This window comes from Pezoporus occidentalis, unplaced genomic scaffold, assembly GCF_034315485.1.
Source record: "Pezoporus occidentalis ecotype Australia unplaced genomic scaffold, CSIRO_AGI_Poc_V1 ctg27, whole genome shotgun sequence".
In the NCBI taxonomy this organism is placed as follows: Eukaryota; Metazoa; Chordata; class Aves; order Psittaciformes; family Psittacidae; genus Pezoporus; species Pezoporus occidentalis.
Genome location: NW_026914611.1, coordinates 7,468,508 through 7,492,637, shown reverse-complemented (window position 1 = coordinate 7,492,637; position 24,130 = coordinate 7,468,508). Strand labels below are relative to the sequence as shown.

The 24,130-nt window shown below is 44.3% G+C and overlaps 2 protein-coding genes across 2 annotated transcripts in view; one reads left to right on the top strand and one right to left on the bottom strand.

The window, feature by feature from the left end:
* The window catches only part of HS6ST3 (heparan sulfate 6-O-sulfotransferase 3), a 302,362-nt gene that overhangs the window by 176,305 nt on the left and 101,927 nt on the right, over positions 1-24,130 (bottom strand). The window lies entirely within an intron of this gene.
* Positions 10,563-13,852, top strand: LOC134166708 (T-cell activation Rho GTPase-activating protein-like). Its single transcript, XM_062624606.1, has 8 exons — positions 10,563-11,064; positions 11,193-11,354; positions 11,529-11,638; positions 11,991-12,180; positions 12,404-12,529; positions 12,813-12,868; positions 12,943-13,091; positions 13,558-13,852. The coding sequence occupies exons 1-7, from the start codon at positions 10,690-10,692 to the stop codon at positions 13,055-13,057; spliced, it is 1,134 nt and encodes a 377-aa protein (XP_062480590.1). The 5' UTR covers positions 10,563-10,689; the 3' UTR covers positions 13,058-13,091; positions 13,558-13,852.

The window sequence follows — 24,130 nt, the reverse complement described above, 5'->3', positions numbered from 1 at the left end:
TACTATTACTCTTTTATCTAACAGAATCTGTAACATTGGTAAATATTCTGAAGGTGAAATTTTGCATCAAAGGGCTTCCAAACCCAAACCCAGCATTAGCCCACAATGGCTGTTTCCAGTACTACCAGTGATACAGGAGGGGTAACATATAGCTCTTGCTGAAAATTAGTAAGTTTCAAAACAAATGCTTACAAAGAGAATGATTGTATGCAGCTAAGAAAAGATGGATGAAACTTGCCAAAATTAATATTATGAAAGAACTACACTCTTTTAAAAAAACAACTGGGGAAAATTCAAGATACTTGGATAGGCTTGCACATATTTAACCAAAACTTGTTTTCTACTCTACCTCAGAGACACATGATGATGATTTCCCAGGGCTAAATTAACATTGCCAACATTCTGCAATGTAAATAGGCTCCTATTGATTAAATTAAGCATGGGGTGAACTTAAGCTGTTTTATCTGACCATCAGTGAATGTTTTGCTGGCTGGGAATGTCCCCAAAGAGGAACAGAAGTGCTTGGAATCGATACTGTCCAAACCCATTTTTTCTCACTGTTATCAAGGACAACCCTGTAATTAAGAAGCAAGTCGCTTAAACTGCCCACCACAGTACACAGGAATGAGAGTCTAAGTCAGCTTCTCAGAGATATAGTTTGCACCTTCCCTGGTGGGGCTGAATAATGTTATCACCCAAGCAGACGCTCAAGTGTATATAAAAGGCTTCATTGCAATTGAATTTTATTTTTTGGTTCAAAGAAAAATGCCCTTCATATTTGCCTCAGCTTAAACAGACATCATTCTAAAAATCTCAGGGTATATTAGATAAAACTACACAAAGTCAAATTAGTCTGAGTTTTTCTGTTTTGCAATAACCTTGATATCTAGGAAATCCTAGCTACATTGCAGAACTATAGGAAATTTGCTCTAATCCACAGAGATAACACTGCTTATCGATCTGCCTAATAACTACAGCAATGTTTGACTTGAGAGATCCTCTCTCAACACACTCCAAAAGCATATTCTGTCATTTCATTACAGCACTAGTACCTGTGACATAGTCTGACAATGTACCTCCTCCATCCATGGTCCAACTATAGACTTCCCTCCGGAGACCTGAGATTTGCAGAACATTTTGTGTGCTGGCCTCATTTTTGTACCTCCTCATTCTCTCTATACTTGTATTGAGGTAGGAAACAGTTTTTCCTGCCTCAAACTCAAGGTTTCAAAAAGAAAAGCCTCCTGAAATTCAGATTACAAAAAGATGTAGAAACATTTACGGAGCAAGATAAGAAACAAAAAGTTTACCTTGAGTTTTTAAAAGAGAATTTATTGAGTGGAACAGCCTTACCATAGTCAAGTTTTGGTTTCATTGTTTTGGTTTATAATTTTTCAGGGGTTTAGACCTAGCTCATCCATATGAAACATGAACTGTTTTATAAATCACCTCTAGATTTGGTAGAATTTGGAGTTACAAGTCATTTTATTAGTAATAAGCATTAAGGTAGAACAGGAATAGAAAAAGAAATCATGTAAAATTATGTTCAACTAAATAATAAGGTAAAATGTACAGTACTTGAAAACAACTGTACAAACTGATTTGGCTCAAACTATTTTGTGCACATGAGCTATTTATTAGAACTACCACCTGTCTTGACTAAGACTACTGATTATTTAGAACTCTCAAAATTTAATTGTTTTGTTTCAAACACAGTATCTGGCAAATTAATTTTGGCATGTGTGCTCCTTTGTGAGAAGCTGGTTTTGTACTATGTTATATATATATATATATATAGAGAGAGAGAGAGAGAGAGAGATATAGATATAGATATATGTAGACATAGATATATATGTAGATATATGTTAGGGTAAATTTACCTATCAAACCAATGCATTCCTGTTGTATATCTCAGAGCCTGGAAGGGTACATAGACAGGACTTCTCAGAATGAGTAATAAAGCACAGCAGCTTGGAAGAAATGAAGCACTGTAATTTTCCCTTTTTATTCGTAATACTGCAGACCTGCTTCTTCTCACCAAGCATTTGAATAATGTGTGCTTCCTGAAGTCCTGCAGTTTCTTCAGGGAACATCATCCACTTCATAAAAAGGAAAACGGTTTTTGGTAAAAAGCAATTGCTCAAGTTAGATGGTGCTTTAAAAGTTATTTCAGCTGTAAGAAAGGGTAAACTATGGAAATGTTCCTTAAGAAAGCAGATTGAACATAATGAAATCACGCAAGACCTGTGTGATTGAGGTGGTTTCCATTTATCAGGCAAGATAAACAGCGCAAAGGAAATATTAGCTAGAGATGAGAACAGAAGACTAACTTCCTCCAAATTCGGAAAGCATTTTATATGACTGTTATTCCACAGCAGCCAGCTGCAGGGTAGGTCTCTATCAAAATAAAAGGAAAGAAACAGAGCAATTAGAAACAAATAAACCTAAACCAGTATTTATGGTTAATACCAGACATAATGGTCATTTAATATTATGAATTGGCTAGGAGTTAATCAAAGTTAACTACAGTAATGCAACAGTTCTTATTGTGAGAAACAGAGCAATATATACGGAGATTTTTAGGCTAAGAGTGTACACTGCTGTAATTTCAGGATTATATCAAATTCATAGATCTTAAGGAAGATTATTGTGGAAATGTGGTTCTCTCTCCTTATTTTAATATTTGCTTTATAAGTAAATACAGGACTAGAAACTTGGGTAAAGATTACATAGAGCCCACTTGGAGTTGATGATGTGTATGTTAAGGCAGCTGAAGATAAATGGGACTTCCTCCACCCTGTAGTCCAAAGATGGTTTAACAGGGTACCAACAGCATCTTATCTCCAAAACATACACACACACATACCCAAAACTCCTAAGATAAGCACAGGCACAGGGGGAGAGAACAAGGCGCTTTCTGCTCCTAAGACAGAAAGATATGCAAGACATAATAACAGAGGGGTAAAATCAGGGAGCAGTACTTGGTAGGAGATCAGGCACTCTCAGAAGTGAGAGGAATTCTTGCTCCTGAACTGCTCTGCCTTATTTATCATCCAATGGCTTTGGACCAGGAAATGGGAATGTGCAACCGTTCCCCCTCATTTTACGAATCCTAAGCACTGAACTTCTGACTGCAAGTACTATGTTGAGACCCTTACACAAGCGTCTCTGCTTCTCATGAAGCCACGGTGAACACACTCATTAATTCTGTTGCTTGTACACAGGGTGATCCGTAAACACTTCAGAGGTTCTTCAGAAAGCAGGATACTCAAAAAATATTCAAATCTGTGTATGATGTACAGACCTCTCTGCTAAGACAGCTTGCATTGCTGGAAGTATGCACAAGCAGACTTCCAGGCACCGAGGGAATCTAACTGGAGCTACATTACCTAGACGTGCTTATGGATTTGTGGCTTAATGGAAATTTGGCAAATGTTAGGATGACACAATTAGACTGACACTTAAATTCCTTCCCAGCCCCACTTCACATCAGCCTTGCTTGAATTGAGCTCTTACGCTTAAAGAGAAGAACAGAATCACCATAAAATTAGGTTATGATTAAAAACCGGTGGCTGTATGGAGGAAGAGGCAACTCTTATTGTAAACTTAGCAGGAGAACTAGGCATGAAAGAGAATCCTTTACTCAATACAGGAAGATGCTACTGAGCCCTGTGGAGTACAGTTCATGAACTCTAGTCCACAAGAAAGAGGAGTATTTTTAGAGTAACCCATCAGACCCAAATGTCATAGAGAAACAGATAAAGGCAGAAAAGAACAAATCAGAAACATCCTTAGAACAAGGTGAAATTTTGCTGTTCCCACTTCAAACTCTGTATTTGAAATCAGTAAAAAGGAAACTGAAATAGCAGTGATGAAACTTTTGAAGCGAGTATGTGAAGCAGCATCAAAGACTCTACCCTGGGAATATTCCATGCACAACTCAATGATACGAAAAACAAAATAATCAGTAAATAGATGCAAAAATTCCAAGTAAATAAAGGTTTTTAATCCGCTACCCTGTTTCTGACAGTGTCCAGTAGCAGAGACTTAAAACAGATGATAAAAATAGGCCAAGCTGGTAATGCTTAGGCATCCTTAGCATGTCAAATTTCAGTAGAAATTTCAGTTCAGGGATTTCCTGAGCCAGAGATGGTATCTTTGTGTTTAATAACCCTCAACGGATTTGTCTTCCATAAACTTGGTTTTTTTTGACACATGAAGACTTTTAGCATACAGTAACATCTTCTTGTAAGAAGCTTCACCACTTCATTTACTTCATGTGAACTATCTTATTATGTTTATGTTGAACTTGTCACCTGCTGACATTTAGTAACTCAGTTCTTATATAAAAGGTAATAACAATCATGTCCCATAAAACATTATTTAGCTAGAACATGGTGTTACAAATGCTCTGAAGATCCCTTTTTCATGAAGCAAGAAATCTAGAGAAAAAAAATTGCTGCAAGACAAGTAACAACAGAACTATTTTTTAATGTATTTTTTTTCTCCTGCCTTATACTAGTTGATTGCTTGGCAATCAATCCTAAGTGTTTACTGCGTAATAAGCTCAGAGTTGTCATGCTGGGATTTGCACATATATTTGGTTATGTCTTGATTCTGTACCAGTGGTTTATCATGCTCTAAGCAATAACCAAAAAGGATAGGACATCCAGAGCACGATCAGCCTCAAAACTCCCGGCAGAGAGATAATGATCAAGTCTTCTCAACAACAAGGAGAGCTTGCAGGAAAGGAGAAAAAGTATGCCATGGATGCCACCAATTAATTTTTCCTGTACAAGCAAAAAGCTAATCAGATTTCCTTGCTTGAATGGAATTTATATTTACAGTGACTTGTAAGACAGAAAACCCAGGCCTTGAGGAAGTCCCAGAATTTTTGGAAGTTACCAGGTCAGTTCTGTGGCATCTTTACATTCCGTTTCCAAATTCTGAGAAACTACAAAAATAATATTAGTCCAGAGACTCTACACTATGCATTACTCTAAAACCACAGTCAAGTGTTATCTAGTTACTACAACCAAGTTGCTTTCTGTTTACAATTTCATACTGCAGTTTAGCTTTTTGGTTCTCACTGTATAACAAACACTAAAAGCTGATAATACAAATGTAATGTAAAAGTAACATACATATTTTCTCTCTAGTAGACTATTTTAGACTCCAGTTTCTCATGGCTTTGAAGCTCTCCAGTGTGAATCACAGCTTTTTCTTTTTTTTTTTCCTTCCTTCCCAGAAATATTAAGCATCTTCCATCACGTGATGAATGATGAAATAACACAAAATCCCACAGGGAAAAACATTCACGAGCCTTCCTCAACAATGAAAAGTTATTATACAAATGATGGACTTCTGCAACACTTCAAAATGTCAAAAATCCTTTTAGATACTTTTAAGAACTAAAACCAATTACAACTATGCAATCCATTTCTCAAACACATTTAGTCTAAATGTTCCTCTTTGCACAATATCTCTTCTATTTGAAGGTGGCAAAGCATGAATTAATTCAGCACAATGAATCATCCATTGCAGCATCACAAAAGTAGCATACAGGATCACACTGTACAGGGATAAACACTTTTTTTACAGGAGGTTTTTACAGGAGGAAAATCATCACTAACTAGATTTATCAAAGTCTTATTTTGGAAAACAATTAGAACCCAGTTTAACCTTGTACTTGAAAATTTTACTTCCGTTTTCCAATCTCATTCTACTGGTACCTGGTCTGATACTTGTAAACACGTAGGTAATTCTGTATGGTAAAATAAAATATTTTTGCATAAAGTGTAGGTAATCAGCAAGCACACAGATGCTCCTGAAATGACAGCTTCAGAATATCAAGTGAAATTCAGATTCAGTAAGAGTTTCGGACAGCAGCTAACACTCAAGCAGCAATGCACAAGCATCCATTCTCCTAAAGCCTCAACCACAGATAACAAATACTAAAAAAAAAGTAACTCTGCTTTGCTGAAATGCTCCTTGATGTGCCCCAGCCATGGTCAGATATACTCTGAAAGCTGGCTGCTTAAACCACCTTGATCTCTGCTGCATTCCAAGCCCTCAAAGCACAGTATGAACTCCACCCATTCAGCACTAGTACAGCCACACCTGCAGTACTGGGTCACCTACTAGAGTCAGTCAAGCAAAGGGTCACAAAGGTGACAAAGGGTCTGGAGCATCTCTCCTGTGAGGAATGGCTGAGAGAGCTGGGACTGTTCAGCCTGGAGGAGAGGAGGCTCAGAGGGATCTCATCAACGTAACATAAATACCTGAGGGGAAGGTGCAAGTAGGGGAGAGCAGTCATTCCTTCCCTACTACTTCCATCCCTAGTAGTGGCTGGCATTGGATGCTTAGGAAGAGAATATGCCATGCTATTTCATACAGCAGTCCTTCCTTACCTCTTGCCCAACCCTCCAGCAACCTTTCATCTTCCTGTAAATTGTGGTTTAGGGATTCCCAGTTCCCATCATTGTGTTTAATAGCCCTAGATGGAAGTATCCGTCATGAATTTGTCTAAATGCTTTTGAACCCATCCAGACTTTAAGCCTCCACAACGCTCTGCAGCAATGAATCCTGAAATTTAATTATGCACATCATGAAGAACTACGTCCCTTCATTTGTCTTGAAGCTACTGCTTGATCATTTCACTGGCTATCTCCTTGCTCTTGTACTCTTGAGAAACAGCAAATAATTATTTTCTCTTCACATTCTCCATGACATTCATGATTTTACAAACTTTACTCAATTTCTCCTGTCATGCCTCTTCTAAACTGCAGAATTCTTTCACACAGAAATTGTCTCTTCATATAGAAGAGACATAGTCTCTTCACACAGAAATTGTTCCTTCTGCGTGATGCAAAATCACTATGGACTTATACAAAAGCATAAAGTTTTCTTGTTTATGCTCTCTCCTCCTCTCCTGATCATTCCTAACGTTATCAAAACCCTCCTACAACTCCTTATTTTCAAGCTGAAGAACTTAATTTACACTTACTGCATGCAAAACCCATTCCATTCTTTACTTAATGCTACTACATTGTTTCTGCAGCCGGGAGACGAGAACTGCACCCACATAGATACCACGCACAGTAACAAAATGGCTTCTTTTTTTTTATTCAAAGGCTGAGGTTACCTGCAACTATTCTATTTTTATCCCAGTTCTTCAGATCTAAGCTATTTCTTCATGAAAGTGGGAAAATGTTGAAATAATATGAGAAACAGCTCAGGTGGAAAGAGAGAATATATTTGAGTCTCACACCAATCAACAGACAGCTTTTTAAACAAATCTCAGACTAGAGATGTTCCTATAACAAGTATCAGTCTAAAGGATCATAGAAGTTAAGAAAAAGTCAATGCCACCACTGTGAACTGGGGAAAGGGGTGTCATGTTCTTTAATCACTTCCAGCTCAAGTTGCTGGACAGAGAGATCTGCTTTATCTTTACATTCAGGCAGTATTGACTACTCTAACAGAACTTACGCATCTGCAGTATCCTTTCGTCAGTGCCTTCTCTCTGATATGAAGCTCTATCAGTTAAAAGTGCAATACCCAACAACGCAGATAGCACCAAAACCCAGATAGCTGAATATATTGCTAAATGAATTCAAGTTCCAATAGATGCATTGCCTTCATATGGGCATTGGTTTTGCAAGTGGTATGTACCTAGCCTAAAAGCGAGAAAATCAAACTTTTAAATAATTACAGAAATGCCACAGAATTTGTCTCCTCTTGAGGGATTCTTGAGAATTCACTGCCTGGATGTGAGAATTTAACATATTTAACTTCTGATTATCACCGTAAGCTTATCTCCTTGCTGCTCCTTTGTAAATTCCCCCAGCTTCCATCTCCTGATGGATGGTCCCTTCAGTGAACAGTCCCTTCAGTGGTCCCCCCTGAACGGGCCTACAAATAGGCATCCTTTTGGGCCACCTTCAGACACTAGAAGACTGTTAATTGTGTGGAGGAAGAGGTTGTTAGAAAGTCCATAGAAAGGTTAGAAAGGTAAAATCTCAGACAGAAACAGGACAGAGATAGGAATCATTTCTATCTCGAGTACTCAAAAAGAAAAAGGGTCCTTTCCAACCCTAATTTTCTACGATTCTATGAAAAACGGCATGGAAAGAGACATAATCATAATAATCTCAGGAGACCTTCCTGCCATATACCCCGTGCCTCCCAACAGAGGTCTCGTGGAGAAAGCAGCATGTGCGCCCCATGACAGAATTCCAGAAAAAGAAACTGAAATAAAACTGTGTCAATGGGAGTCAAGCAGGTGCAGCAGAAGAGCAGCTTGGAACTCCTCCTGGAACTGGGGCGGGAACAGAAACTGTGCGCTCTCTAGAAGCAAGGTCGAGCTTCTCAGGAAGACTGCTAAGCTGCGGCTCACACATGGAGGGAGCCACTAGGGAAGGCCAAAGCTCAACTAGAGATGAAACTGGTCAGTGTGCCGTCAGACTACAACAAAAGGCTTTCTCTGAAGCATGCTAATAACAAGCGGAGGCCTAACGAAAGTATTGGACTGATACTTTACGAAGACGGCCACTGAAAAGTGGGGATGACAAAAAGACAGAGGCATCTAATGCTTTTACATTGCCTCAGTCTTCAGTGCGCATGGTAGACCTGGGGCTACCCAGGTCCTGTGAGTCAGAAGACCATGGCTGCAGAAGCCGTGACTTTCCATTGGTGGACACTGCAGTTGTAAGGGAGCAGACTTTGGGGCTGGGGCTGGACATGGGCATCCTGGGGAGAGCCCCACAGGGCTCCGCCCCATCTGGGCCCCCGGGTTCCAGAACTGAGGTCACAGTGGTGTTCCGTACTAACCCGGTGCTGGCCCAGCAACAGCCCCAGGGCCTGCACGGGCGGTGCTGCGAGTGGCAGCACCAGCGGCACTGGGGGTGCCAACCTCTTGTAGAGGAGCGCTCCCATCTTCGTGGTTTGCCCACAAGTTTCTTACGCGCGCGTCTTCTCGCAACCTGCTCAGGATGGGGCAGTGGCTCTGCTGCTGCGGGTCCAGGTGGGTACCCCAACAGCTCGGGGATGCTCCGGCACAGCAAGACCTTGCAGCAGCTGTCTTGCTCATGCCCAGTGCTGTCTGCCCTGCAGTGATGACCCTGGACCCGACGAGCGCTGCGAGACCAACCCGGCGTTGCCTGAGCCGCTGCTCAGGGAACGTGTGCGGGTGAGCCAGGGCCGTGGCCAGAGGAAGAAGAGGAACCTCCTCCTCTTCAGAGACACCCTGGTCATCACCAAGACCAAGTAAGACAGCCAGAGCCCACTACCTTTCCTCCCAAGCCCTGGCCCTGGCACCAGGGCACCAGAGCAAGGACAGCCAACGAGCAGCCCCAGGGCCCCGGCACCCTGGTGCTGGATGCACCCGTGGCCTTGCCCGTGGCTGGCGGGCACTAGAGGGGAGCCAGCGGGCTCGGCCACCTCCAGCTCACTCCCTGCCGCTCCTCTCTGCAGACGTGGCAGCACCCCGCGCCCGCAGCTGTGCCTGGCCCTGGGCCTGCTCCAGGTGCTCAGCACCAGCAGGAAGGGCCCAGCTGGTGATGCTGCTGAGGAGGAGGAGGAAGGGAAGGCCTCCAGCTCCCTTGTCTTCCTCTGGCCCTGTGGCTCCTGTGTCGTCACCTTCTGGTGAGTCTCGGTGCAAAGTTCCACCAGAGGGGTGGGCAGCTCCTCCGTTCTGTCCCACTGGGCATCATCTGCTGGGGCACAGCAGGCGCTCAGGCTGTTTCTCCTCTCTTTTGGCAGCTCCCGGGCAGTGAAGGAGATCTGGGTCAGCGCCCTCCTTGGGTAAGCCCTCTCGGGCACTGCAGCATGGACAGCCCGGGCAGCCAGAGCACCCACCGTGGGGGGGATGCTCCATGTCTGGCATGGATGCTGAAACACCTTGTTTGAGCTGGGCAGAGGTTTGCTCACAGCTGCAGGCAGAGGTGCCCCCACAGCTGCAGGCAGAGGTGTCACCACTGCCAAGCAGGCACAGCTGGCAGAGCTGCTTCATCCAGCTGTGTCCAGACAACACCTGCCCAGCCCCATCCTCACCACTGCTGCTCCTGCTCCACTACCAGGCAGGCCTGGCTGCTCCTGGCACTGTGGAAGCACCCCCAAGGCTGGCAGCAGAGGGAAGAGCTGGCCTGGGTCTCACACAGCTCTTTCTCTCCCCCTTCCCCATGCACAGACCACCAGAAGGAGTTCAGGGAGCCCGGGTGACCCAGCTGCCGTCCATAAGGCTGGTCCTGAAGGAGCTGAGTGGCCGCCATGCTGTGAGTGTCCCTCCTGCCTCTGCGCTGTCCCCAGGGGCTCCTCCAGCCCAGCATCAGCTGCATCGCTCCTCACCTTATGCTCTTTTCCCCTTGCCCAGGGGAAGACACTGGATGCCGGCAGCCTGGAGAAGCTGCTCCAGCGCCAGGCCAAGGTCAGGGTCACTTGAGGAGCAATCTCACCCATCCCCACCTCTCACACACGGCCAGCAGCTGATGCAGCTTGCCAGGGGCCCTTTCTGCTGTGGGGCTCCTTGGTGAGCGCAGCCCATTTCTTGCAGGCTGGTGCCAGGCAGCTGCCGGTCCCTCGCCCTTCCGGCAGTGAAGGCAGACATGGCCATGTGGATGGTGAGTGTGGAGAAGACAGGGGCAGGATGGCCCTTCTCTCCTGCTCTTGCAGGCGGGCACACGTGCTGCAATGGGGCTGCCGCTGCCCTTCCTGCAGGACACGTCCATCCCCGTCACTCTGCGGCAGGAGGGAGCTGAGCACTGGGGCCCCTCGCTCCCAAATGATGCTGCCTCTCTCGTGCCCTCGGTGCGGGGGGACAGCACTGGGGGAGTCTGGGAGCGCTCTCCTGGTGCTTCTCCTCCACGGCTCTTTGCTCTCTTTCCCTTGGCAGCAGGCGGGACGAGCAGGAGCAAGAGGAAGCTGCCCTGGCCATTTGCATGGCTAGGCACCCGGGCTGCGGCAGAGGCACCAGGGCCATCGGGCTCTGCTGTCGCAGGAGCTCTCTTTGGCCGGCCCCTGGCAGATCTGTGCAACCAGGACGGCATGCTGCCTCAGCCCATCCAGGTAAGCCAGCCTGGGCAGGGGTTCCCCATCCCATCCCATCCGTCAGGCTCCTCCCTAGAGAGGCTGTCCCCAGCACCTACCTCAGGACCTGTCCCCAGCCCAGCAACTCTCCTCCTCTGTGCCCTCAGGACCTGCTGGCTCTGCTCAAGGAGCATGGCCCATCCACGGAGGGGATCTTCCGGCTGGCAGTCAGCCAGCGCGCCTGCCGCGAGGTCAGGGACGCCCTGGACAGCGGGGTGCCAGTGCAGCTGGAAAACCAGCCCGTGCTGCTGCTGGCTGTCCTCTTGAAGGTGAGCCCTGCTGACCCAGAGCCCTGCAGCTCCCGGCTCCCTTGGTGCTGATGGGCACCTGCGGGAGCACAAGCAGAAACTCAGCCACCTGCTCATGAGCCGGAGGCCTGGGGATGCTGCGGATGCTCCTGGGGGCACTGGCCAAAGCCTCACGTGGAGCCCTTGGCACTGCAGGACCTCCTCCGGAATATCCCCTCAAAGCTCCTCGACACCCAGCTGTTCCAGGAATGGATGCACGCCATGGAGAAGACCTGCAGGCAGGAGAGGCTGGCAGCCCTGAAAGAGTAAGTGTGGCAGCAGCCAGCAGGGACTGGCACAGGCTGGGACTCCAATGTAAAGCAGTGGCCTGCCTGAAATAGCCATGGCTCCCGCAAGCCACCTCCTGCTGCTGTGGGGTTTATGTCTGGGGGCAAAGAGGCACCGAAAAGCTTTTCTCTCCAGCGAGCTCCCTGGTGGTGGGGCTCGCTCCAACAAGGGCCCTTTTCAGAAGGGCAGGGAGGGAGGGAGGGTGGTGGCCGTATCTCAGCAAAGGCAGTCCCTCTGCTGTAGAGCAGGCAGTGGCCTTGGGTGAGATCAGCCTGGGAGACCTCTGCTGTCAACACCGACTTCATTAACGCTGTGCTCGTGTTCCCTCAGGGTGGCCAGCAAGTTACCAGGGGCCAACCTGCTCCTGCTCCGACACTTGCTGTCGCTGCTTAGCAGCATCAGCAGGAATGTGGCCACAACCAAGATGACCGCTGGGAACCTGGCCATCTGCCTGGCACCAAACCTTCTGAGCCCACCCCAGGAGCTGCCCCTGGATGTCCTGGCTCTGGAGACAGGGAAGGTACGCTGTGTTCACCACCTGGTTACAGCGTCCCCAGCCCAGCCAGGCTTTGCTGCTCAGAGGGTCCTGGCTGCCTCCTCCCATCAGCAAAGCCATGGGGCAGCAGCTGGGAAGAGCAGCCCCACGGCTGCATCTCCTTGCACAGAAGTGCGGGTCAGGCTGGGAAAGGCTGTTTGAGCCCTCATCAGCCCCCTCGGTGAAACCAGTGGTTTGCTCTGTGCAGGTGACGAAGCTTGTTGAGTTCCTCATCGACCACCATGAGGAACTCCTTGGAGAGCAGGTGGCCGGGTTGGCCAGCAAGGGGGTTGAGGAGACACCAGCACCTCAAGCAGAGCTGGAAACAGCAGAGGTAAGTGAAGTGCATGAGCAGTGTGACAACAAAAGCCTCCCCCCTCAGAAGGTGGGGCTGCTGCTGCCACAGGGACAAGGACGGTCATCCGCCAGCCTGCAGCTCTGCCAAAGTACAGAGCAAGGCTGATGCAGGTTGGCCATCCCGCTTTGTGAGGTGATCCCGCCACAGCTGGCTCAGCTGAGCTGAGCAAACCCATCCAAGGAATGTGCCTTTTAGAGCCAAGGTAGCAATTGTGCAGGGAGGCCCTTGCCCCCTGCTAACCTACACATCGCCATTGCAGGTGCCTCCCATCGCTCCTGAGAGCGAACAGCAGAGGAGCTTATCCGGGGAGAAAAGGTAAAACTGCCTGGCTTTGCTTGGCTCAAGGTAATCATGGCTTCACCTGTCTAACAATACTGTTGAATGGAAAGGTTCCCTGGCTCTTTGCGGAACACCAGGAAGCGAAGAGCAATCTGGGAAGAGGGCAACGACGGGCCACGGTGCCGAAAGAAGAGCAAAACTGAGCTCTCAGGGATGGCCAACTGAAGAAATTCAAGCAGGGGAAGAACGAGGCACCCAGGTATGTAGCAGAGCCTGTGTTCCATCTATTTGCCAAGCTCTGAGTATAGGAAACATTCCTGAGGTGCACAGGATGGTCCTGCCTCAGGGGAACATGTGTGTCAGGAGAAACATGCTACCCCAGCATCGCCTGCCAACCTGTGGTTTTAGTATGGCAGAGCAAGGGATGCTGCTGCTTGGATTTTGGAAAGGACCATATCCCAGCTTCCCAGGCTCCCTGCCGAGCCCTGCTGCCTGGCAAGGGGGCACTATGCATCTCTGTCAACTTGCCGTGCTCTGAGGGTATCACATGTGTTGAGAAGGGACCAAAGCAGCACTGTAGTTGCCAGTAAAGAACCAGTAAGGAGCCTCTCTCCTGTGCTAGCAATGACCCTTTTTACAGCACACTTCCAAACAACCCAGGAGCCCAGTCCCTCCTGCTCCTGCCCTCACGGCTTCATCAGCACTTTCTGACTCTGCCCTTGTAGGTGCCCATTTACTGCTTCGATTCCCCACATGAGCTCTGCTGCCTGGCCTTGGAGTTCCACCCTGCGGCCCCAGCACCACCTCGGCAGCGGCGAGGACAGAACCACCAAGTCCTTCTGCTTTGGATAGAAGGTTCCACCACCTCGCCCCGGAGCCAGAGCAGCGCCCTCAGACCCATCCCAGCCCTCGCAGGAGGCCTTGCTGTCTCGCTCCTCAGCCCCGCCAGCAAATGACAAACCGCTGGTGCATCTCCCCAAGCGGGGAGCTGGCCTCTGGACTTCCCCTTACCATGTTCACTACCACGCTGGGTACTGCGTTTGCTAATACACTTGTTACTGTGTTCACAACTGTTTATTAGTCTATTTCTATGTCTTTTACAAACAAATTTTAGGATATACCTTAGGGTAGATATAGGATATACTTTAGGAAACACATTATAGGATATATTTAGGATATAGTTTAGGAAGCACATTATAAGGTAGTAGTTAATTCACATTGTTCGAGTACTCACTTCGTAGGATCACAGAATAGTTAGGATTAGAATAGGATAGTTAGGGTTGGAAAGGACTTCCAGTAATTTCGTGGTATGTCACAAGACTACTCTTCGAGCGGCTTTTCATATGTATTAGTAGAAAGAAGAAAGAATTACAGAAGTTGTATCTCTCTGCCTTGCCATCTGCATCCTGCAGAATGGAAAACAGAAAAGAAAGTATACTGAGAGACTCTTTGGATTAGGAAAGAAATGACAGATATTTATGAATGCATGAGAACTACTGCTACACCTTGAAAAGGATTCAGATAAGCTCCGAAGAGTACTGCCTGCTGTTGGAGTACAGCTGCATATCTTAGACACCTGTTAAGGTCCAGAAGTAAAGAGAAACTTGCTTCTAAAAGAAAACACAGGCAGGCAGCACAAAAGAGCATTGAATTGCACCACTGTGTTTTCATTGACAACTGCTCCTGGTGGGGAGAGAGATGCTGAAACAGAAACAAAAGAAACAACAAGGCAACATAACTGAGAAAAAAAAAACAAAACAAAGCAACAGAAAACCAAACAACACCCTCCATCCCTCCCCCCCCCCCCCCCCCCCCCCCCCCCCCCCCCCCACTCCGCCACCACCACGACCCCCCAAAAAAAAAAGAAAAAACCCAAACAAACAAAGCCCTTAAATCCTATTTTGGAAAAAAAAAAAAAAAGGGAAAAAGGAAAAATACTTTAGGTCCCTCTGCACTCTGATGGGAGAAACACTGGGAAACGCTAGCAGGTGTCCCAGGCATCTGCAAACAAAGCTGTCTCAAACTGGGTACCAACAGAGTGATTTGTCGGTAACAGGGGTGAGCAACTGATACGCGTTTATTCCCTTTTGCATTTGCTGGAATACATTGTGCAGACCGCCTGCAGTTCTCAGCTTTGCTTCACATGTATTATGCCTTTCTGAATTTTCTTTACCATTTCTATGCAGAAATAAAGTGTCAAATGCATACCTGGCCAGGCTCTGTGTTTGGATGAGTCCCTTCCCTTTTTATTCCTCTCTCCGTCTCTGGGTTTCCCTTCTATCTCTCTCAGATACTTACCTGTCCAAGAAGACAAAAAAGGTCACGCAATGGTCGCATTTCTATAAGCCTTTTCTTTCTCCCAGGAGCTTTGTTTTTTTCTCCTAAAACACCTGAGGAGACATTTGCATCCAAGAAAAGGTCTTGACAAGGAAAGGAGTACGTTGCTGCTACTTCTAATCTAAAAAAAAAAACAAAACACTACTTTTGCCCAGAAGGCCACTGATCAGTATTTCTGTGACCTTGCTATGGTTTCATTCCATCCTTCTTCACATTCAGCACCAAAGCCCCAACTCTCTTGGCCATGTTGCCATACCACAGACTCTCTTAGGAAGAGAATAATTTAAAGAGCATAGGGAACTTCCGTTTATGGAAATGAGATTATATCTTGTCACCTGGAAAAGTTAGAAAGAACTGGTAAGTGCAAGGGGACAGCCACTTCAAGTATACCTCATCTAAAAAGTAGCTGATGAAGTGTCTGAAGAGACTGACTATTAAAATAGCAGGCATTACTCTGATAACTGTGCATGTATCAACTGTCTCTATGTGTATGTTAAACAGATTGGTGTTGGGACCGGTCTTGTTCAACACCTTTGTCGCTGACATGGACAGTGGGATTGAGTGCGCCCTCAGCAAGTTTGCCGATGACACCAAGCTGTGTGGTTCGGTTGATAGGCTGGAGGGAAGGAATGCCATCCAGAGGGACCTTGACACGCTTGTGAGGTGGGCTGATGCCAACCTCATGAAGTTTAACCATGCCAAGTGCAAGGTCCTACACCTGGGTCGGAGCAATCCCAGGCACAGCTACAGGTTGGGCAGAGAAGAGATTCAGAGCAGCCCTGCGGAGAAGGACTTGGGGGTGTCGGTCAATGAGAAAATGAACATGAGCCAACTTCAGTGTGCGCTCACAGCCCAGAAAGCCAACCGTATCCTGGGCTGCATCAAAAGGAGCATGACCAGCAGGTCGAAGGAGGTGATCCTGCCCCTCTACACTCTGCTCTCGTGAGACCTTACCTGGAGTATTGTGTGCAGTTCTGGTGTCCTCAACATAAAAAGGACATGGAACTGTTGGAACAAGTCCAGAGAAGGGCCACGAGGATGATCAGGGGCCTGGAGCACCTCCCGTATGAAGACAGGCTGAGAAAGTTGGGGCTGTTCAGCCTGGAGAAGAGAAGGCTGTGTGGAGACCTCATAGCAGCCTTCCAGTGTCTGAACAGGGCCTATAAGGATGTTGGGGAGGGACTCTTCATTAGGGACTGTAGTGACAGAACAAGGGGTAACGAGTTCAAACTTCAACAGGGGAAGTTTAGATTGGATATAAGGAGGAAGTTCTTTACTGTAAGGGTGGTGAGGCACTGGAATGGGTTGCCCAGGGAAGCTGTGAATGTTTCATCCCTGGTGGTGTTCAAGGCCAGGGTGGACAGAGCCTTGGGTGGCATGGTTTGGTGTGAAGTGTCCCTGCCCATAGCAGAGGGGTTGGAACTAGATTTAAGGTCCCTTCCAACCATAACTAACTATTCTATGATTCTATTTCTCTATGATTTATCTGCACTTTGGGTGCTGTTCATTTTCTGTACTTGCAGAATTGTATGAATAAGTGAGGTAACAACAAATGGCTTTGATTGATGGCCTGAACTTATAGAGTCACAGCACCAAATTACTGTTAAAAGTGCAATCTTCTCCTGAATCAGTTTGAATATTCTTGTTATTCTTTTAATCTAAAAGATATACATTTGGCTAAGAAATGCAGCAACCAACCTGTGAAACAATATCACAGGAAGCTACTGTGCTATTGCATGAAAGTACTGAGGATATCAGTTCCTCAGGCTACTGGGAACAGAGTGAATCACCACTTAAGATCCATAAAGATCCATAGGGACCCATAATCTTCCACATAACATGGCATACACAAAATTTTCCACTCGGCTACAGTTCTCCGCTGTAGTCTTCCAATTTTATCCTTCCAAGACAAGCTGAAAACTATGAATTCAGTATAATCAGTGTGCAAAGCTCTCTACCTCCTGGTTTAACATTTCTGTCAAACAACAATCTTTGTGTTTCTTTCCATATTTTTTCCCATAGTCATCCACTTCTAGGTTTCGTCTATGCCATTTCTGAAGCTTAATTTTCCACACAGCTTTCTTTTACATTTGGGTAGACAGGTTGGAGTTCCAGACCTAAAAACGTCAGGTCTCCCTCCATATTCAGGAAAATCTGCCTCTTAAATCCTGGCAAATTTCTCAGCAATCCTTCAATTTCTAACTTGCAGTCTTCAATTCCCATTGGACTATAGCCCCCTAAATACTTCCCTTTTAATCTGATAGTTGGCATAGGGAAGACATGACACAGTCTTTAAAAGCACAAACCAATATTAAAGTGCAGAAACCTCAAGGAAGTTGCCAACAGTCAAGCACAGAGTTAACAAACAACACTTTTCTGCTCTAAAGTTGCTCCTTAGCAGAGAACCAGAGATGTTAACAAATACTATTTGCTCCATCTATTCTGCATAAATGCTGCTGGGAGACTATTTAGGCAGTCGTTCCTATACATATGCCTCTTGTGTTTAAATGACAATGTTAACCTGTATGTTAAGACCGCCGTAGTGGGTAAAACCAAACGTCAGTCTAACCAACTCCCTCTCTCTAATAGCAGCTGCAGGAGATGCTGAAGAAAACAGCATTAGGAAAGTGGGGGAACTATGCAACTCACTCATCCAGTTTTCAGCAATCTGTATTTTAAAGACTTCTGAAGCTGAAGAATCTGTACGCATCCATGTGATTATTAGCCCTTGATTTACCCTGCCTGCCTAATACATTCAGTGGACATTTAGATGTTTGTTTGTCATTTGCAAAGAGATACACAGAATAATTAGGTAATGAAAATTAGTTCCATTAATTTATTTTAGAGATGCTTTTCATTTCACTGACTACCTCATAGTCTAGTGTTCTACAAGACACTTATGATTTAAATGTCTTTGAATATTTTTATACATATATATATATATCTAAATCATTCTCCTCAGTAACCTCTTTTGTAAACTAGAGAGCCCTAGTCTACTTAATCTCTCCTTGTACAGTCAGATTCCTACTCAGGGTGCAAGTGCACAATATATTTATAAAACATTTTCCATTTTGCTCTCACCTCCTCTCCCAATAATTTTTAACATTGTTCTGACTGGTACTAAGCACAGCCCCACCATTTTCAGCCTCCTATCACAATGATTTCCAGACCTCTTTTCTGAGTGCTAATGGATAGTTTACAGCCCATCACTGCGTTAGCAGCAAGTTTCATCCCCTGTGCACTGTTAGTAACAGGTGAAATTGTGTGTTGAAACAAGAATACAAACAGAAAAGATGATTATATTTGAAAATCTGTTAATCAGTAGAGGGGTTTTATATATTAGGAAAGTTTAAGAACAAGTTGAAACTCTTTTATTGTGTATCTTAGTTATTTTATAACTAAGCATTACAATGGTAGCTATAACGATAAGCAATTAACATAGCCATATATGGGAAAGCATATATGGGTGGATTTAGGGGAGTATTGTGAAACTCTACCGAAGCAGAACTCACGAAAGTACCAGGAGTAGTCAAGTGAAAATAAGAGAATGCTGGCGTCCACATAATGGCTGGGACATGTCCAAGGAACAAAAAGCGAACAGGACAAGCTGAGGAAGACTTCTTACTTCATCCGAGGAAGACTCCTTACTTCATCAGGACGACCACCAGAGGGGGGGCTGCGCAAGCACAGAAGAGGCTGATGTGGCAATTTTTGATGCACATGTATTAGTTAATGATGCAATCTGTGTTGAATATGCATTAGCTACAAAATTCTTAGTGTATAAATTGCGAGCGCGATGTGATGGGGTTGAAGCCAGATTTGGACGCGTGCACCTGGTTTCCCAGCGCTGCAATAAAGAACCTCATATAACCATTCCGGTGGTTATGTGTCAGTTCTTATGCTAACAGCACTACTTTGAATTTATTGCTAGATTTTCATTTATAGAATCATAGAATTTGTTGCATTATTGCCCAGTCACTGAGTATCATGGGATTCTTCTGTAGTATTTCAGTTTTAATTTAATATTTTAATTATTTGATACTACAAAACTGCGTCTTTGCACTATCTGTCCCTTTTCCAGATTCAGGAGTATGTTGAATGGCAGATATTCCAAGAGATTCAAGTTAGATCCTGGCCATAATCTCCTGCCAGATTTGTAGTAACCTTCCCCTAACAAAGAAATATCATGTTAACTCCATACACTGTCTCCTACAATTCCCAAATTGAGTTTGTTAACAAAAATCAATTCTACACACTCCTGCCCAACAAAAGTTGGACAAAAGTCCTACCTCCAAGTTCACAAAGCCTCAAAGAAATTGTAAAAATGGAATTCATGATCCCTGAAAGATGAGGGAAGACATGGGATGAGGGTATTCTGGTGACTCTCATGACTCCTCAGAGCCCTTCAATCGCTTTCTCCAAGTGCCTTCTCAAATATGATTTAATACTTCAGACAGCACCAATATGAACAACTGGATATTGCTTCTAGAAAGTGTCAGATTTTCATATAGAAATGCTTTGGTTAAACTGGCCCAGGTAGCAACTAAGGGAGCAATCCCATGACTAGCAGCTAACCTAGCAGCTCACTATTGCTTCAAGAGCACAATCACCTTCTTCTTCCCCTACTCACACAATCCTTTGGCTTCAGCTCTAGCATCTTTTCACGAGCTGATTTAACTCAATTAGCCAGAAAGAAACACAATTTATTTCACTAGCCAACTTTCCTTCCAGGCTGGTGAGTGTAACTGTTAGGCAAAGTGAGCATCAGAGACACCGAGTGGGAGCACAACTGCCTCCTTCGAGACCAGTTCCTCCCGTCTCATACGGCCCCACGCTATTAAGGGCAGGGGAGAAAGCAACTTGCAACAGAAAGGTTGCCTCTCTCCCTCCCACGACATGAGACCTTTAACCTCCAACTCACAAGACAAATATACTCGCTCAAACCCAGAAGTTTCCTCTTTAATGTAAGTCTTGACTAGGTTACCAGAAAATAAATGAGAACTGCTTTTAAAATTGTATTAATAAATTTCAAAACCACACTTAGAATTACTACATCAAATTAGTCATCCCCAAATTATCATATATTCCTCTAGGAAATACTAAGATCAATTGTCTGTAAATTCCCAAAGACACTGAATACTAATAATATCAGTATTACTTCGCATTTACTTTAATTAAACTGTAAACAAGCCTCTGGTCTTGAGACTTAAATGCCCATTCAGTGTTCCAGGGAAACTGTTATGAGGTGTTGTAGACAGAATATTATTTTCCTACCAATATTATAAAAATTCTTTTCAATAACTTGGTGCCTTTGATCTGTGCATCTCAAAATGAATTTACACTCATCATACAGTCTGATCGTGGTAAGATTCAGAGGGAGGCAAGCCTTGGAGTGATTCAGGCTGCCTTAAGAATCATTATGTGTACAAACCCCCCTCCCAAAAAAAAAAAAAAAAAAAATCACTTGAGCATTCAACATCTAATTCCTCCCCAGAACCATGGCTTGATGCCTGTGAGCTAAAACCATGACTTCAGGGAGCCCAATCCCAACTTAATTGCATCCTTATTAGGTGGGACACAGACAAATCTGCTCAGAGCTACAGCGGTTGTGCTCCAAGATTCTAGAGCAATTGCCCAGGCATTAGTTGCCTTTGGCCACTCCATGACATTGTATTAGTCACATTCAATGTCTGATGCTGCTTCAAGTTATGCCAGTTAAGTAATCACTAATTCACCCTGCTGTCAGCAACCAGGCTCTAATGCAGCTAAATCTCCCAGAAACGTGCAGTCAATTGTTATTAGATTATTACTAGAGCTTCCCTGACCTTTGGTGTCTCAGAATTAAGCTGCTCAGGGACTGAAATAAGCATCTCATTTAGGTGCACAGTAGTAATCTCATCTTAAAGTATAATGACTGGAAGGCATTTATATATATTTTCCAAGGTATTTGAAACTGTTACTTAGCAGCTGACATTTCCAAATTACACACCTCCTGAACTATTCCATATGGGGTAAAATGGCATCTAATTCTGCTTCTCATGCTCTTGGCTATGTGAAACTTACCTTTCCTTATGCTACTAAACTTTGTGCACACATTAATCGATCCACCTTCTAGGGAGTTGTTAAGCATTTTTCTTAAATGCCTACAACAACTGTTTTGTGTGTAACAACCAGAAGTGTTCAAAATAAAAATGACTTAACTGCTGAAGCACATTAAGTTGTCTCTCACCTGTGCAAATACAGATTTGCTGGACGGAAGATTCATTGACTCCTTTTCTACCCTCTTTACATCCGCAGTAGGTAGCTTCTAGCACCCCACTGCATCTGATCATCAGGGTTTTAAGACTCATGTAGACTTTATGTCCACCTATGTAAGTAGGTAAGTGTCAAAGAACTGTGTTTCTTTAACTTTCCCAATTTCCACTAAATTGCCTCAGAAAGTGTAACAAATTTCCCCAGCCCCTGCAAAAGAAATTAGGGAGAGTGAGAAGGGACAATAACTGCCCGCTTCACACACAAAATGGCAAAATATTAGTAACCACATCAATAAAACTTTACAAAGTACACAAAGAATTGTGGAAGACTACCTACCAGTGGTTTACTAAGGAGGACAATTTTCTGAACTCCTTTCTAGCAAAGGAACAAGGATGTAAATCTTCTGTAAATGCGATAGAGTTGAAATGTAAGACAGAGAGGATAAATGGATACCGAGGAATTCATGGCTAAGTCTACACCTGACAGAATCAACCCCAGTTCCCATCAGTTGTGGTCTTTTTGGCCTATTCATTTCAGGGATGAGCTTGCACTGATGTTATTTCAACCTCAGGTAACAGATTGACGCAAGCTGTTTATAAGTTTTTAATGTTTCTGAATATATGCAATTACTTGTTTAGAGTAATAAAGAAAGCTCAAAATGAACCTCATAGCTCACAACCAAGACTAAGGAAAAATTCATGACTGTCTGCTGAGCTTTTTCTATGCAGTTTCTTTGAAGAAATCTGGAATTGTTCCTTAACCAGTTTAGCACATAAAACAACAGAGCTTTGTAATATAAAGCTGACATGACTTCAAAAGTTTTATCAATTTCATTGTCACTCTGAGCATCGAATACTTTTTCAGAGATGTTACTGACATTCACTAGTGTTGTAAAGTGTCTGAAAGTGAGAAGCTCCCTAACTCTGCCACTCTTTCTTTAGAACATGTTATTACATTCCCACCTTAACTTTCAGGTTTCACACAGTGAAACATTCATTAGTCAAAATAAAATAATAATAAAAAATGTGAATAGAAAGCATCAGTCTCTTAAAGAAAAGGAAAGATATTTCATTGGAATAGCAATGAATTTAAAAATCTCTGTTCTTTATACTGCCAGCCATGGACAACCCCATGCAGAGATGAGAAAACCTACTGAAACCCAATTCTGAACTGACAAACTTTATCACTCTCTACCTGCAGAGATGATCCTTTAGCGTCAAAATTCAGCAATATATTCTACATATTGCAGCACACTAAATATAATACTTGGCTTACAACCTCCTTGAATTACACTGTCATTTTGTACCTTCAAAACTGTCAATACTCCCATACTAGAATCTTCAAAATAAAAAGGAGTCTAAGGAATGATGCAACATCTTAGGAAGGCTGTCATCACTCTGGTTGTGGAATCTCTGCCAGATGCCTACCTAGCCTGATTTCTATCTGTCAGATTCTGCTTTGGGACTGGGGATGGGAATAGGTAACCATTCTAGGAAGATCTTCTGTCTTTATCATCTGCTGCTGACCTCTATCTATAACAAGATTTCAAGTTATTTCTCATTACACTTGCAAACATTACAGAACAAGTGCAAGCGACTACTAACGCCACAGTAACACCACAATTGGAGCAGGAATGACACAACACAACACAGACTTACACAAAAGCAGTAAGGGTAAGACACTGTTAACTGAACTCTACTAGAAACAGAACTTGTCCTCCATTGCTCCTATACAGGGTAAGCAAGACATAGAGGCTGTTTTCCTGATGTATCTAAGCTTTCTAATGAACTGTTTCAGCCTTTGGCAGGTAAGAGCCACAGCTGAGCTTCACTGTTATTGGACAGACCACAACAATTTTCTTTACCTCTTATGATGAGCTGTGATGGGGGTAAGTTGTAACATGTAAAGGGACTGTATTTTGCTTAACCAGCAGATGACAGTAACAACCTGACCAAGCTCACTATTTGACAAACACATAGCCCTTCAACAGATACAGCATGATAGCAGGGCAAAAGAGTAAACAAATACAGAAATATAAAGTTCTTTTTTACAGGAGATGAAAACTGAAACCTACACAGATGCTATCTGAAGGAACATAAGTAAGGTAAACAAGTGAGAAAAACAACTGAGATTTGTAGGTGTTGCATAACTGGGCTCCCTCTCCTAGAAACAACTACCATCACGGCAAAAACTAGTCTCAACTACCTTGTCCCCTTCTCTTGCAGGCCCCAGGTAAAGATTTGATGAGGTGGCTGGGACAGCAAGAATGACTTTTAAAGCCTAGACTAACATGAACCGGGGCCATTCCATCCAGACCCAAACCAGAACAGAAATTCCACCCAGATATCTGTACTCTCTACTTGGTCGCAATAGTCTAGAACACATAAATACAGTATCCTGTTGTTCCTATGAGCAAGATAAGGAAGTAATTTTCCTTGTAGTCCAGGCTAGAAGAGATCAAGCTGCTTTTTTTTTTTTTTCTTAATTTCATACCAAACTGGTCAGTGACTCAAACACTCAACTGTAACAAGTGGCAGAGGAAGGTGGCCAAAGGTTTTAACTGAAATAAGATTTGGCAGAAGGCCCACAGACATGTGGTACCATCAAAAGACAGACTGCAGGAAGGAAATAATGAAACCAGGAGGATTAGCAGACCTGAGCTTTGGAATAACAGTAAGAGAGCAGAATTAGACCATGTTTTCCTGA